General features: G+C 49.3%; 2 protein-coding genes across 4 annotated transcripts in view; one reads left to right on the top strand and one right to left on the bottom strand.

The window, feature by feature from the left end:
- LOC141091762 (uncharacterized) overlaps positions 1-3275 on the top strand; it is a 6678-nt gene extending 3403 nt beyond the window's left edge. Inside the window, exons 2-3 of one of the 2 annotated variants that reach the window (XM_073577463.1) lie at positions 901-1032; positions 1882-3275. In XM_073577463.1, the coding sequence (XP_073433564.1) occupies positions 901-1032; positions 1882-2477 (728 nt within the window). In that variant the 3' untranslated portion in view covers positions 2478-3275. Of the gene's footprint in view, positions 1-900 lie in introns of both variants that reach the window. The other variant, XM_073577462.1, reaches the window with a different exon arrangement.
- Positions 1-5033, bottom strand: part of PLEKHA3 (pleckstrin homology domain containing A3) — a 24056-nt gene extending 19023 nt beyond the window's left edge. Inside the window, exon 1 of one of the 2 annotated variants that reach the window (XM_073577466.1) lies at positions 4589-5033. In XM_073577466.1, coding sequence (XP_073433567.1) covers positions 4589-4628 — 40 coding nt within the window. In that variant the 5' untranslated portion in view covers positions 4629-5033. The remainder of the gene's footprint in view (positions 1-4588) is intronic. The other variant, XM_073577465.1, reaches the window with a different exon arrangement.
- Positions 5034-16998: the final 11965 nt, after the last annotated feature.

Genomic DNA, 16998 nt, shown 5'->3' with positions numbered 1-16998 from the left:
ATACGTCACGAAACAGGCAGCAATTCCACAATCCACTACCTCGATGATTTTTTGTTCGTGGGTCCCAAGGAATCTAAACTCTGTTCTTTTCTGCTTCAAAAGTTTAAATTTATTTCTAGGCTTTTCGGTGTCCCACTATCGCCGGAGAAAACGCTCGGTCCATGTAACGTTCTCCCTTTCCTTGGTATTGAAATAGACACAAACTAAATGATTTTCCGTTTACCGGCGGAAAAAAAAATCGAAAAAACACCCCAAATGGTTAAAAGTTTCCTCATTGTAAAGAAAGTCACCCTCCAGTAGATGCAGTCCTTACTAGGTTTACTCAACTTTGCTTGCCGGGTAATGCCAGTTGGCAGGTCTTTCTCACGCAGGTTATCATTAGCTACAAAGGGCATCGCCCAGCCGGGCCACAGAATCAGAATTAATCGCTCAATGAGAGCGGATTTGTCCGTGTGGAATGCATTCTTGGAAAACTACAATGGGCATACATGTGTCATGTCTCAGGAAACGCTAAACAGCGCCCTAGGTCTACTGGTGGGCGCAGATCTCACAAATGGTTTTGTTGCAATCTACCGCAACCAATGGTGCAAAAGCAGATGGCCGGACATATGGACCTCTGCCAACTGGGGCTGCAACCCCGTCTTGTGGGAGATGTTTGCTATAGTTACATCAGTCGAAATATGGGGTGATAAACTAAAAAATGTAAATCTCAGATTTCTAATCAAAAATCCGGGAACCGCCAAATGCTTGAACAGTATGTCTTCCTCATCACCACCGATTCTTGCGCTGTTGCGCCGCCTTGCACTATTATACCTTAGACACAACATCTGGTGCCGAGCCAGAGTGACGCCTACTGTGGATGATAAAATGGTTAACTCTCTGTTGTCTTCCGATTGGCAGGCCTTCAAAGTCTTCCTTCCCAGCGCAGAACCAACGGGCCTACTGTGTCCTCCCTCCCTCTGGGACACAGTGGGCAATCACTGATGCCCTTGATTCGAGCCTCAGTGACACCGGCTACCTGGCAGGTCTATGGTAAGGCATGGGAAGAGTGGTGCTCGCTAGTAAAAGGGAGGCCAGTTGATACGTGTGTTCGGGCGAGATGCGACGTGGTGGTAGAACTCCTGAATCTGCTCAAGAGTAGAGGTGCGTCGGGTACATTAGCGCAGCGTAATTTAACGGGAGTAGCCTTTTTCTTTCAGCTAATGGGATGGGCCGACGTAACTAAATATTTTTTCATAAAGCAAGCCGTTAAAGGCTGGAAAAGGCTCCAACCCAGTCAGGAATGTTGTCGCCCCATTTCTTTAAGGCTGTTGCACGATATTATAACAAAATCTGAAACGGTGTGCAAGTCTCAGTACGAATCTGCCCTAATATCTACAGCGTTTGCAATCGCATTCTTCGGGGCGCTGAGGATTAGTGAACTGGTGCCGCATTCTAAAACAGCACTAATAGGCGGGTTAATTAATGAGGATCTTGTAATATGCAGCGACGCTCTGCGCATTAGAGTGCGGAAATCCAAATGCGATCCCACCGGTAGAGGGTCGTGGGTCCTGGTCAAGGCTCTAGAAGGCCCCATATGCCCTGTTAAAATAGTAAGACACTACGCGGTTATAAGACACGAAAGTCGTTTTTTCCTCTCACACACCGACGGGTCCCCACTTACTAAATATCAATTTCACACAATTTTTAAAAAATGTCTACAAGCTGTCGGTGTAGACTCCAAAGAATACGGAATGCATTCTTTTAGAATCTGAGCGGCCACTGAAGCAGCTAGGGCCGGTGTAGCTGAAGCTGAAGTACAGAGATTGGGTCGTTGGAAATCCGCATGCTTTGCGAGATACATAAGACCAGACCTGCTATAACACATCTTGTTTCTTACAGGAGAATATAAGCCCGCTGTTTGGGTTTTGGGACATTCTTTTATTTATTGGGCGTGCAAAAGAGCCGAGATACGCCCCGGTGGAAAGAATTTTTACTTCCCACAACTAGAGGTCAACTGGAGAGGCATCCGAGGGCTCCAGTGGGAGCAGATTTTCCCGGAGTTGGTTAAAATTTCTAAATCGGCTAAAGGGCCGCTGATATTGGTATTACATGCTGGTGGAAATGATTTGTGCAAGACAACAGAAGCGGAGCTCTTCACGACAATGAAAACCGACATAAAGCGGGCTGTTTGTCTTATACCAGATATGGTGGTGGTGTGGTCTGATATAATATCACGAACAGTCTGGCACGGAGCTAAAGACCCTAAAGCCATTGACAAGTCAAGGAGAAAGATAAACTCGAAAATGGCAAAGTTTGTCAAAGAGAACTTCGGCATCGTGGTTCACCACCACAATCTGGAAGAAAACATCTCACCCCTCCTGAGACCGGACGGCGTTCATCTAACAGATATCGGGCTAGATATGTTTTTATTAAACTTGCAGGACGGGGTTGAACAGGCCTTAATGATGTTGTGTGGGGGTCGGAGTCCTGTGTAGGTCATACACATGATCCTCCGTGGCGGTAGTGTAGAGGGGGGCAAGGTTCGTAACCTCTCATCAGCCGACGTGCCCAGCGGTCGCTGGCCTACAGCTGTGAGTCTGTTGCGAATTGTACTTGCCTCACTCTGCTTATTAATAAACTGTGACCGACCTGTTCAACCCATCCATGCTTGTCGGTGTTTTGTTATTACGGGATTGGTGGGAGGCGGGATGGCACTGCTTATGGCACACAGGTCTCTGCAGTCTGGCAGGCACTGTACTGAATAAGGATGGTGCCTCTGACTGTAGAGCCCCCATGGATTTGATGATAAGTAAACTCTGTGCAGTGCCTCCTCCTCTCACACTAATCCCCCTCCCCAGGTGATTAGGACGCCCCACGGACCAATGGAAAGTGAATGGAAGGGGCGTCCGGCCATACCCCCAGGGGTTAAATTCAGATGCTGGGTGGGGGTCTCTCTCTTTCCTCCCCGGCTGATACCTAGAAGCTTTTGTCCCACCCTCCCTCCCTTATAGATTAGAAGTTATGCGGTGGTTTTGTATTAAAATCTATAATTTCAACAAAAAAAACCAAAAAACAACACAATGTATATATATTTTTACATAATTGGTTGTGCACATATATTATACATGTTATCTGGTTACTATCTCACAGCGGTAGTGTAGAGGGGGGCAAGGTTCGTAACCTCTCATCAGCCGACGTGCCCAGCGGTCGCGGGCCTACAGCTGTGAGTCTGTTGCGAATTGTACTTGCCTCACTCTGCTTATTAATAAACTGTGACCGACCTGTTCAACCCATCCATGCTTGTCGGTGTTTTGTTATTACGGGATTGGTGGGAGGTGGGATGGCACTGCTTATGGCACACAGGTCTCTGCAGTCATATAATACTGCTCCCCCCATACACACACATATAATACTGCTCCCCCCCATACACACACACACATATAATACTGCTCCCCCCCATACACACACATATAATACTGCTCCCCCCCCATACACACACATATAATACTGCTCCCCCCCATACACACACATATAATACTGCTCCCCCCATACACACACATATAATACTGCTCCCCCATACACACACATATAATACTGCTCCCCCATACACACACACATATAATACTGCTCCCCCATACACACACACATATAATACTGCTCCCCCCATACACACATAATACTGCTCCCCCATACACACACATATAATACTGCTCCCCCATACACACACATATAATACTGCTCCCCCCATACACATATAATACTGCTCCCCCCATACACATATAATACTGCTCCCCCCATACACATATAATACTGCTCCCCCCATACACATATAATACTGCTCCCCCATACACATATAATACTGCTCCCCCCATACACATATAATACTGCTCCCCCCATACACATATAATACTGCTCCCCCATACACATATAATACTGCTCCCCCCATACACATATAATACTGCTCCCCCCATACACATATAATACTGCTCCCCCCATACACACACATATAATACTGCTCCCTCATACACATATAATACTGCTCCCCCATACACATACATATAATACTGCTCCCCCCATACACATATAATACTGCTCCCCCCATACACATATAATACTGCTCCCCCCATACACATATAATACTGCTCCCCCCATACACATATAATACTGCTCCCCCCATACACATATAATACTGCTCCCCCCATACACATATAATACTGCTCCCCCCACACACATATAATACTGCTCCCCCATACACATATAATACTGCTCCCCCATACACATATAATACTGCTCCCCCATACACATATAATACTGCTCCCCCATACACATATAATACTGCTCCCCCCATACACATATAATACTGCTCCCCCCATACACATATAATACTGCTCCCCCCATACACATATAATACTGCTCCCCCATACACATATAATACTGCTCCCCCCATACACATATAATACTGCTCCCCCCATACACATATAATACTGCTCCCCCATACACATATAATACTGCTCCCCCCATACACATATAATACTGCTCCCCCCATACATATAATACTGCTCCCCCATACACACACCCTCCATCGCTCCCCCCGTCGCCCTCACACCTGTGATGTAATTGGTCCACTTGTACAGCGCTCCTTCCATAGCTGCGCCGCTCGGGGTCACTGCGGGCTCATCCTCCTCTCTGGTGCGGGCTAATGACGGCAGCAGAGCGGACTACACTCCGGGGGACACGGGCTGCTGAGTGGCCGGGCCGCTCATGGTGGAGCCGGGGGCTGCTCGGGCGGACACCCCGGACACTGCGCCCGTCTCCTCCATCCGAACAGCTGAGCGCCGCCGCCGCCCCCGTCACTGCGCTTCCCTGTACAGTCGCGTCCACACAGGAGTCGCTTCTGCTAGGTGTGATGACGTTGGGTCACGTGGTGGGCAGCGGTCACATGACCTGCCCGTGTTTCCATTCTCCTGTCAGTCAGTGAGTGCGGGCAGTGCGGGGCAGGCGGAGGTCGCCGCCGGTCACCTGTCCGGGCTCCTGCCGGAGTCACAGGGGGCTTCTGTTCTATCCACCTAATACATATATATATATATACAGGCCCCCAATGCATCATGGGCACAGGGATTTTCTAAAGTCTCCTGCGGTTCATTCCTTTTGGCCAAAATGAAAAATTGCTTCTATTTTTATTTTTAACCTTAATTTTTTTGTTGCACTTTGGGGTAAAATGTCGCAGCGTTTGCCCAAATAATGACATAAATATGATCGCTCCTGAGAGACGACCGGACGACAATTGGGCAAAAGCGGAGTCGCTTTATAAAGTCCCAACTGATGACCCCACTGACCCTGAATCCTCGGCCGCAGTGACGCAGCGGAGACCCCTCACATAGACTGTACAGAGTACGCGGGGCGCTGTGCGTTTCTCCTGCGGGCCGATCGGAAGCCGGCGATCCCGCGTTTTTACCATTTTTTCATGTTTTGATGCTTTTTTTGACAATAAAGCACTTGGAAAAAAAAGAGAAGTTTTATTTGTCACTGTATTGAAATTCCCATGAGATTTTTTTCGCCATTTGTCTCCATCGTTCTTTCATCTCTTCCAGTCGCCCGTTACCCCACTGGCATCTCTTACATTAGGACGCCATTAAACCCATCCAGAGAAAGATTTCCACTTTGTCCAGCCACCGATTATTTCACATTACTCCCATTTCCCTCCAAAACTTTCTTAACCAGGTTTGGACCACCCATAGACTTTAGGCTTCTAGGGGGTCTTCACTGACTGAAGCGTCCCTTCCTAGTAGAGCGGCTGCACGAAATGTACAGGAGCCTGGAGCCGGCTCCCAGACACAGTCAGACTCCCATAGAGAAGGCAGAGGCCGCTTATTACCATTTCTGCCTTTGCTCAACAAGTATAGGAAGCGCTGAGAGCGTTTCTTTCTCCGGACCCAGCGATCACGCACTTGCTGTGCGAAGGGAAGGAGCAGGAGTTGCTGGGATCCTGTAGACCAAAGTCAGCCTCGTAGTGCAGCCCGGAGTCTGAATTTCCTCTGTGACTGGAGTTAATATATCAGTTACAGGGGTTATCAGCAATAAAAGAAACATTAATATGTTAAAATGCCCCCAAACTTCCTCCTAAGGTGACGGTAGGCGCAGTATGTAAAATAAACGGAAACAATAAGGAAAGAAAATAAAACTGAAAAAAAGACACTGCCAGTCCAAATTTCTTATTCTAGCCTCACTCCTGTAAAAAAAAAAACCCTATATATAAATATAAACTTGCACTCTAATGCTAAAGCATGCAAACATGAAATATATGAAATTGGAACTGCATTACTGCTCTAGAGAAATAGGAAAAAACAAAGATAATTAACGCATAAATTGGCCAATTCATGCGTGCCCAGCGGCCGCAACAAGGCGGTCTTCTTTGCTGGGAACCTATCCTAATGTGAATCCTCTCCTGGGCTGATAGCCCACATTTATATTGCTACGTCGTATCCTGCTGTAATTAAAATTGCCATGGGCTGATGGCTGGAGAGCTCAGTTGGAGAGCCTATATATACAAATATCAAAGTCTGACCGTCACTTCCAAGCAAAAAACAGATGGCTACTCTTAGTATGCACCTGTTCACACCACTTTTCTGTTTGGAAGTGGCGGTCAGCCTTTTGATATCTATACACAGGCTCTTTGACCAAGAACAACACTCATCCGTTTATTGCGGTTTTAATTAGCATAGGAGCCTACCAGAGGCGTAGCTAGGGTTTCAGTTCAGGGTGGGCGAAGCTTCTGAGTGGGCCCCTAACTAGGTAACTTTGATTACAACTCGGTGACGCCCCCTAATAGTGGATGTAGGAGATGACTGCACTGTTACTGAAAATAATCCCTATATAAAGACCAACATGGATATTACCGCAATATGGTCAGTGGTATATACCAGTCCTACAAAACATATGTGATTACTGCACAGGTATATTTGGTGTCTTACCGCTGACGTTCTTTCTGATGTAATCGGTCACTTTTCACGTCTTTTCCATCTGGCCCAGACTGACATGACAACTCCTCCAGCCACAACTCTGCTACAGAGAATATGACACGTTTCACTTCTCATATTCCAGCTCCACCATCTATCCCCAACCTGAACAAACCCCTCATCCTGCTCATACCCCAATACTGAGCCGCTGCTGCCGTATGTGTCCCTATTACTGCACCTGATACCCCAATGCTGAGCCGCTGCTGCTGTATGTGTCCCTATTACTGCACCTGATACCCCAATACTGAGCCTCTGCTGCTGTATGTGTCCCTATTACTGCACCTGATACCCCAATGCTGAGCCGCTGCTGCTGTATGTGTCCCTATTACTGCACCTGATACCCCAATGCTGAGCCACTGCTGGCGTATGTGTCCCTATTACTACACCTGATACCCCAATGCTGAGCCGCTGCTGCCGTATGTGTCCTTATTACTGCACCTGATACCCCAATGCTGAGCCGCTGCTGCTGTATGTGTCCCTATTACTGCACATGATACCCCAATACTGAGCCACTGCTGCTGCCATATGTGTCCCTGTTACTGCACCTGATACCCCAATACTGAGCCGCTGCTGCCGTATGCGTCGCTATTCCTACACCTGATACCCCAATGCTGAGCCGCTGCTTGTGTATGTGTCCCTATTACTACACCTGATACCCCAATACTGAGCCTCTGCTGCCGTATGTGTCCCTATTACTGCACTTGATACCCCAATGCTGAGCCACTGCTGCCGTAAGTGTCCCTATTACTGCACCTGATACCCCAATACTGAGCCGCTGCTGCCGTATGTGTCCCTATTACTGCACCTGATACCCCAATACTGAGCCGCTGCTGCCGTATGTGTCCCTATTACTGCACTTGATACCCCAATGCTGAGCCGCTGCTGCCGTATGTGTCCCTATTACTACACCTCATACCCCAATACTGAGCCGCTGCTGCCGTATGTGTCGCTATTACTGCACCTGATACCCCCTATACACACACGGCTCTGCTCCACACCCCCTATACACACACGGCTCTGCTCCATACACCTTGTACACACGTGGCTCTGTTCCGTACACCTTGTACAAATGCTGCTTTGTTCCTTACACCTTGTACATACGCAGCTCTGTTCCGTACACCTTGTACACACGCACCTCTGCTACGTACACTCTGTACACACGCGCCTCTGCTACGTACACGCTGTACACACGCGCCTCTGCTCCCTAAACCCCGTACACACGCGACTCTGCTCCCTACACCCCGTACACACGCGTCTCTGCTCCCTACACCCCGTACACACGCGGCTCTGCTCCGTAAACTCTGTACACATGCGGCTCCGCTCCGTACACCTTATACACACACGGCTCTGCTCCACACACCCCGTACACACGCGGCTCCGCACCATACACCTCGTACACATACGGCTCCAATCCGTACACATTGCACACACAGCTCCACTCCGTACACGCCGCACACACACGGCTCTGCTCCGTACACCTTCTACACACACGGCTCCTCTCTGTACACCTCATACACACACAGCTCTGCTACATCAACCCTGTAAACCCCTCCTGAGCCCACACAGAAACTTACTTCACCTCATCCAGTACCATGACAACCAGCACAGCAGAGCCCTGCAGCCGTTGAAGCCCCTGATCATGTGACCCCCTGACTCCTCCCCTCTCGTGACCTATCACAGGTCCTGTGTGCTCAGAATAGCCCAGGACGACATTGCTGACTGTGAGCTGGGGGGCGCACTGCTGGCATCGGGCCCCCCACCGCCTTCTCAGGGGCCCATAGCGGCTGGGCGGCAGAGTAGGGAGATCGATTCTCCCTGCTCTGCCGCAGACTGTAACTGTATGGGTGCGCTGTACACGCCAATACAGTTACGGTAGCGTAGCTCCGGCGGGCCCCCTCAGAGCTCGGGGCCGACCGCCCCCTCTTCCCCCCTGGTAGCTACGCTACTGCCTCTCCTCCGTGCTCCCACGCTGATTCCGGCAGCCGGCTTCAGTGTTGGGAGCTGCTCGCTCTGCCAGACACACAGCGGGTGCGCGATGTAGTGACGTCATCGCGCATCGGCTGTGAGTCAACAGAGGGGACTGATGGGAGAGAGAACGTCATCTGACGCTCTCTCTCCCATTACAATTGAGGGCGGCGCCGGCCCTCACTTTACTGCTGCATAGCGGCTGCCCAGGCTGGGCCCCTGGGGGAGTGGAGACCATGAAATGATATTCACTGCTTTCCATGCCCATGTGGGCGTGGGAAGCAGTGAATATTCATTTCCTTTTAGCAGCGGGGACAGGGGCTGCTGGCCCAGGGACCCCATTAGCAGCTGCGCGGTGTGCCGCTATTAGCGACACACCACTGGCTGGGGGCCCCTGGAGCAGCGGAGGCCCTAGGCAACTGCTGGCCCTGTATGCCAGCAGGTGCCAGGGCCCGCCAGGGCCCACTGGAAAATCCTCCGGTTCTCCGGTGGGCCAGTCCAACGCTGGTTGAACCCCATGGATGCAGTCCTTCAAGCTCATGTAAGTCCCACAAAATATTAAATATGACTCTAAGAGCACCACAACTTCATTCACCAATGTTATGCAACATATATTTGTATTTTAAGTTAATTATTTGTTTGAATATCACATTACTTTCTGTGGCCGACAAAACTTTTGTCTTGCCAAAATCTGACCATTCTGTGTCCATTAAATGATCAATATTTCTGCATTGATGCCAATTTATTTTCTTAACCTAAACCACATTTTGGAGGGTTTCAGCTTTCAAAAGAATAATTTATACAACCAATGGATGAATTTAACGTCAGGTTATGAGCTTTTATTTACATAACATGGATAAGAGACATAACTTCTGTCAGGGAGTTAAACACAAACAGAGAGCACAGAATGACAATTGTGCAGAAATATCCTGCAGTAAAACATATAGCAGTAGTCAGCAATTGCTGATAAAAAGATGATAACAAATACAGGGTATTTAGTCGATACATTTTTTTTCAAAAAAATGTATACCAAGCTGCCTCACCGCGTCAAGGTAACCTGTATTGAAGCAGTCCCTATCTAATGTATTTAAAACCTGAACATGTGAACAGTGTCTAAATGAACAGGATGAAGACAGGCGCTTCCTAGTATGGGCACGTGGTGTAAGCCAGCTCTTTATGTGCATGTCACACAAGAGAGGGGTGGAGTCTCTCAAATCATGCATAGGCACGGAAAAAAATGGATTAAAAACACATGTGACATGCACACATATGAACAAGTCGGTAGGACACTGTTCATACCACCCACTGACTTAAACACAAACAGAGAGCACAGAATGACAATTGTGCAGAAATATCCTGCAGTAAAACATATAGCAGTAGTCAGCAAGTGCTGATAAAAAGATGATAACAAATACAGGGTATTTAGTCGATACGTTGTTTTGCAAAAAAAATGTATACCAAGCTGTTTTTAATTCTGTCAGGGAGTGTAGAACAGGAGACTTCTGGAGCCTCAGTCACATGTTGGTTTTTGATGCATTTTTTGTTTCTGCTTTATCTCATCTCTTTCAGGGATTTTGCAGCATTTTTCACTCATTCAAATGAATGGAAAATAAAACACAAGTAAAAATGCTGCAAAAGCGCAAGGTGTGAACATGCCCTGATCCTAGTTGTGTTCTTAGTGGACCGAGAAGAGAACAGCCATGAAAACATGGAGGCGTCTGTAATCCCCGGGTTCCCCTGTAAGTATTGCAGACGATCCTGAGGATTCCATCACCACATTCCATGATGACATCACAGATGGTTGGTTATTATGACATCACAGATGGTCCTCCATTATGACATCACAGATGGTCCTCCATTATGACATCACAGATGGTCCTCCATTATGACATCACCACTCGCAGTTACTTATGCTGTGCACACAGGGTTCCGGCTGCCATTTTGGCTCCCTAGTGACTGAGTGCATTTGCAATTTTTCGCTATGGCTGAATTTCTTCTAGACAAGCTTCAGGTAGAAGCATTATCGGAGATTCTTTACACCCATTGCTCTGACATTAAGCTTCTACCACCCGATGGCATCCTCGGCTTCACTCACCGGCTGGTGGTGGAGCTAGTGCAGGACTGCCTGACCAAATACCAACAAGACCGTCTTACCTCAAAGTATCTGACGGATTTAACCCGAAACATCAGGACATTACTACAGCAGGTAAGTGGTGGACGCTCTGCACATACCTTCTCCACAATGATGGGTCATAATGGTGGACAGAAGCTTCTGGTGTCCCCTAATATTACACAGGACGAGGCCCAGACCCACGATCATTACACTATGGCCGCCTCCATTCTCACCGCTCCGCAGTCATTACACTATGGCCGCCTCCATTCTCACCACTCCGCAGTCATTACACTATGGCCGCCTCCATTCTCACCACTCCGCAGTCATTACACTATGGCTGCCTCCATTCTCACCGCTCCGCAGTGATTACACTACGGCCGCCTCCATTCTCACCACTCCGCAGTCATTACACTATGGTCTCCTCCATTCTCACCGCTCCGCAGTCATTACACTATGGCCTCCTCCATTCTCACCGCTCTGCGGTCATTATACTATGGCCACCTCCATTCTCACCGCTCCATGGTCATTACACTATGGCCGCCTCCATTCTCACCGCTCCATGGTCATTACACTATGGCCGCCTCCATTCTCACCGCTCTGCGGTCATTATACTATGGCCGCCTTCATTCTCACCGCTCCATGGTCATTACACTATGGACGCCTCCATTCTCACCGCTCTGCGGTCATTATACTATGGCCGCCTCCATTCTCACCGCTCCATGGTCATTACACAATGGCCGCCACAATTCTCACCGCTCCATGGTCATTACACTATGGCCCCCTCCATTCTCACCGCTCCATGGTCATTACACTATGGCCGCCTCCATTCTCTCCGCTCTGCGGTCATTATACTATGGCCACCTCTATTCTCACCGCTCCGCAGTCATTACACTATGGCAGCCTCCATTCTCACCGCTCCACAGTCATTACACTATGGCCGCCTCCATTCTCACCGCTCCGCAGTCATTACACTATGGCAGCCTCCATTCTCACCGCTCCGCAGTCATTACACTATGGACGCCTCCATTCTCACCGCTCCGCAGTCATTACACTATGGCCGCCTCCATTCTCACCGCTCCGCAGTCATTACACTATGGCCGCCTCCATTCTCACCGCTCCGCAGTCATTACACTATGGCAGCCTCCATTCTCACCGCTCTGCAGTCATTACACTATGGCAGCCTCCATTCTCACCGCTCCGCAGTCATTACACTATGGCCGCCTCCATTCTCACCGCTCAGCAGTCATTACACTATGGCCGCCTCCATTCTCACCGCTCCGCAGTCATTACACTATGGCCGCCTCCATTCTCACCGCTCCGCAGTCATTACTCTATAGCCGCCTCCATTCTCACCGCTCCGCAGTCATTACACTATGGCCGCCTCCATTCTCACCGCTCAGCAGTCATTACACTATGGCCGCCTCCATTCTCACCGCTCAGCAGTCATTACACTATGGCCGCCTCCATTCTCACCGCTCAGCAGTCATTACACTATGGCCGCCTCCATTCTCACCGCTCCGCAGTCATTACACTATGGCCGCCTCCATTCTCACCGCTCAGCAGTCATTACACTATGGCCGCCTCCATTCTCACCGCTCCGCAGTCATTACACTATGGCCGCCTCCATTCTCACCGCTCCGCAGTCATTACACTATGGCCGCCTCCATTCTCACCGCTCCGCAGTCATTACACTATGGCCGCCTCCATTCTCACCGCTCAGCAGTCATTACACTATGGCCGCCTCCATTCTCACCGCTCCGCAGTCATTACACTATGGCCGCCTCCATTCTCACCGCTCCGCAGTCATTACTCTATGGCCGCCTCCATTCTCACCGCTCCGCAGTCATTACACTATGTCCGCCTCCATTCTCACCGCTCAGCAGTCATTACACTATGGCCGCCTCCATTCTCACCGCTCAGCAGTCATTACACTATGGCCGCCTCCATTCTCACCGCTCAGCAGTCATTACACTATGGCCGCCTCCATTCTCACCGCTCCGCAGTCATTACACTATGGCCGCCTCCATTCTCACCGCTCAGCAGTCATTACACTATGGCCGCCTCCATTCTCACCGCTCCGCAGTCATTACACTATGGCCGCCTCCATTCTCACCGCTCCGCAGTCATTACACTATGGCCGCCTCCATTCTCACCGCTCCGCAGTCATTACACTATGGCCGCCTCCATTCTCACCGCTCCGCAGTCATTACACTATGGCAGCCTCCATTCGCACCGCTCCGCAGTCATTACACTATGGCAGCCTCCATTCGCACCGCTCAGCAGTCATTACACTATGGCCGCCTCCAATCTCACCACTCTCATCTCACGATTTCCCTTTTGTTTCCTTCCTTCCTTATAGGCTGAAGAAAGATCTCAAGATGGAGATTTGGCTTTTGTTAAAGAACCGGCCGAAAAAGTCCTGTATGTGCTGGAAGGTCCGGACCGCTCCCCGGAACGCCCGGTAAGGATCAATACTGAACCCGTCTCTTACTCCACTGGGGATGAGAACGTTCCCATGAAGACGCCTGGTTGTCCAGTGACACTCGGGCGTCTGTAGGTGCAGGGTCAGTCCTTCTGATTTATGGATTCAGGAATCAGTGGAAGGTTCCACATCTTATTCTATATCTTCTATCTATCAGGAGACACCACAAGGCGATGACAAAGACGGGGAAAATGTCCCCCCGGAATCCCTGGACACTAATACGAGTCAGCCGGGGCTGAGCAGCGATCTGACCACAGGTGAGCCGATCACACGACCATCTACCGGAAATATCCGGATATTCTACAAGATAAGGAGAACGTCACATTTACTCTTTCCTGTTATGAGCTCATTTTCTCCTTCACTTTTGATGTCCGATGAGCTCCCTCTGCTGGTGAAAGGAGGTAGTGAAATTGATTTGGATGGGAAAAACCTGTCATCTGAACAGATGGAGTGTGATTGGACATCCGGAATCTCTGAGTGGATATAAGGCCGCCGACGCCCTGCTGGGTTGCTGGTGATCCTCTCTGCTCTGAGCTCTGGCCTCCAGTTTAGTCCTGTCTACTAAAGCTAAGTTTTTGCTCTGCTATTGTTCCATGAGATTTTGTCTGGTTTACTTAGTGTTTGTGTTCAGCCAGCCCTGGTTGGGACTGGCTGAACTCCATTTTTGTCTCTGATCAGTTGATCTCTTTGCTCCGTTTTCAGAATATACCTGAGTGCTGATACAGTGATTTTGAAGTCTAGTGACTTCAGGGCCTTTTCTATCAGACGTGTTGGACAGTATTTTTGGCAGGGTTTTTGCGTGATTGCAGACAGTTGCTTTTCTTTCCTGTCCTATCTAGTTAGTGAGGACCCCATCATTTGCTCAGCCTGTCTTTCTGTCTGTGTTTGTGTTTTCATCTGTTTTCACCGTCAATACATGTTGGGGGCTGTCTATTGCTTTGGGGTCTGCTCTGGGGCAGTTTAGATTTCCCCTTTCTTTCTTTAGGTTTATTTAGTTCTCTGGCTGTGAACGAGTTGTCTAGGACCACCGTAGGAACGCTCCACGGCTACTGTTAGTTGTTGTGAATAGGATCAGGTGTTTGCAATCCGCTAGCTACCAACCTCTCCGGTTTTCTGGACTTAGCTTGTATTTTTGTTTTTTCCTCCTCCGATGACTCATTCATAACACTTTCCCCTCTGTGTGATGGGAACTGGGCGGAAATGTCACATGTGGAGCAGTGGGAGGACTGGAATGGACAGTTTATGGCCTCCAATGTGCCGGACAGGAGAAATGGGACAGAGGAGTCCGAGTGCAGAGACATGCCCCAGTGCACATTTCTCTATGGCTGCGCGGCCCGTCCCCATACTCAGAGCTCCCCATATAACCAAGATAAATCCCACCTACAGACGTCTCGTCATTCCTCCCTGATGTCGCCGGATTATGTCTGTGGGATTAATGGCGTCTGATACATTTTATCTCTGTTGTAGAAACCCCGGAGCTGCCGGACCCTGAGAGTGTGATCTGTGAGATCCCGGAGATCCACGAGCCTGCCACTGTAAGTATCATAGAGGGAGATGTCTGTGCGTCACTGATCCTGGGGGTTAATGACCCATCCAGGATTATCCCCATGTAACCAAGGGCTGTCTCTATTCTGGGCAAGATAATAGCAGTTATATTATAGGGAATCTGTCAGAAGGTATTTACTCCACATCAGAGAGCAGCACAATGTAGAGGCAGAGACCCTGATTCCAGCGATGTGTCCATTACCTTACACTATATTCTTTGCTGCAGATCTGGCAGTGCTCTGAACACTGAGCCCTGTATAATCCCGCCCACACCAGTGATTGGCTGCGTCTTGTGTATAACCCCGCCCACACCAGTGATTGGCAGTATCCTATATATAACCCCACCCAAAACAGTGATTGGCAGCTTCCTATGTACTCTGTTTATAGGCAGAAAGCTGCCAATCATTGGTGGGGACGGGGTTACTCAGAGCAGCAGGACTACAGGGCACGAGAGAGAAAGTCCTGTACTGATAATCTCAGGCTAATAAAACACTGATTGTAGTGATCACAAGCAGACGTTGTTCCCATGATGGCGCCTGATTGTCCGGTGACACTCGGGCGTCTGTAGGTGCAGGGTCAGTCTTTCTGATTTATGGATTCAGGGATCAGTGGAAGGTTCCACATCTTATTCTATATCTTCTATCTATCAGGAGACATCAGAAGGCAGCGACAAAGATGGGGAAAATGTCCCCCCGGAATCCCCGGACACTAATACGAGTCAGCCGGGGCCGAGCAGCGATCTGACCACAGGTGAGCCGATCACACGACCGTCTATAAGAAATATCCGGATATTCTACAGGACAGGGAGAATGTCACATTTACTCTTTCCCTTCTGTGTGATGGGAACTGGGTGGCCTTGTCACATGTGGAGCAGTGGGAGGACTGGAGCGGACGGTTTATGGCCTCCAATGTGCCGCTCAGGAGAAATGGGAGGTAGAAGTCATATGTAAAGTAAGATGGAAGTGCCCTAGGGGCGTGGGACAGAGGAGTCCGAGTGCAAGGTCACGCCCCAGTGCACTTCCAGGCTAATTTGCATTTTCCGGCTCTGCTCCAGCTCTCTTCCCATCACTCACATGTGCAGCGAGGGTGGGGGGCTCCTCATGTAGTAATCGGGGTCCTCCATCACAGACAGCACATTTCTCTATGGCTGCGCGGCCCGTCCCCATACTCAGAGCCCCCATATAACCAGGATTAATCCCACCTACAGACGTCTCGTCATTCCTCCCTGATGTCGCTGGATTATGTCTGTGGGATTAATGGTGTCTGATACATTTTATCTCTATTGTAGAAACCACTGAGCTGCCGGATCCTGAGAGTGTGATCTGTGAGATCCCGGAGATCCACGAGCCTGCCACTGTAAGTATCATAGAGAGAGATGTCTGTGCCTCACTGATCCTGGGGGTGAATGACCCGTTCAGGATTATCCCCATGTAACCAGGGGACATCTCTATTCTGGGCGAGATAATAGCAGTTATATTATAGGGAATCTGTCAGAAGGTATTTACTCCACCTCTGAGAGCAGCACGATGTAGAGGCAGAGACCCTGATTCCAGCCATGTGTCCATTACCTTACACTATATTGTCTGCTGCAGATCTGTCAGTGCTCTGAACGCTGAGACCTGTATAATCCCGCCCACACCAATGATTAGCTGCTTCTTGTGTTTAACCGTGCCCACGCCAATGATTGGCAGCTTTCTGTGAATAACCCCGCCCACAACAGTATTTGGCAGTATCCTACATATAACCCCGACCACAACAGAGACTGGCAGCTTCCTATGTACACTGTTTATATGCAGAAACATGCCAATCATTGGAGGGGGCGGGGTTACTCAGAGAAGCAGGACTACAGGGCACGAGAGAGAAAGTCCTGTACTGATAATCTCCTGCTGATAACA

The sequence above is a fragment of the Dendrobates tinctorius genome, unplaced genomic scaffold, assembly GCF_039654945.1.
Source record: "Dendrobates tinctorius isolate UK_male_01 unplaced genomic scaffold, ASM3965494v1 ptg000056l, whole genome shotgun sequence".
In the NCBI taxonomy this organism is placed as follows: Eukaryota; Metazoa; Chordata; class Amphibia; order Anura; family Dendrobatidae; genus Dendrobates; species Dendrobates tinctorius.
This window is presented reverse-complemented; position numbering and strand designations above follow the sequence as displayed.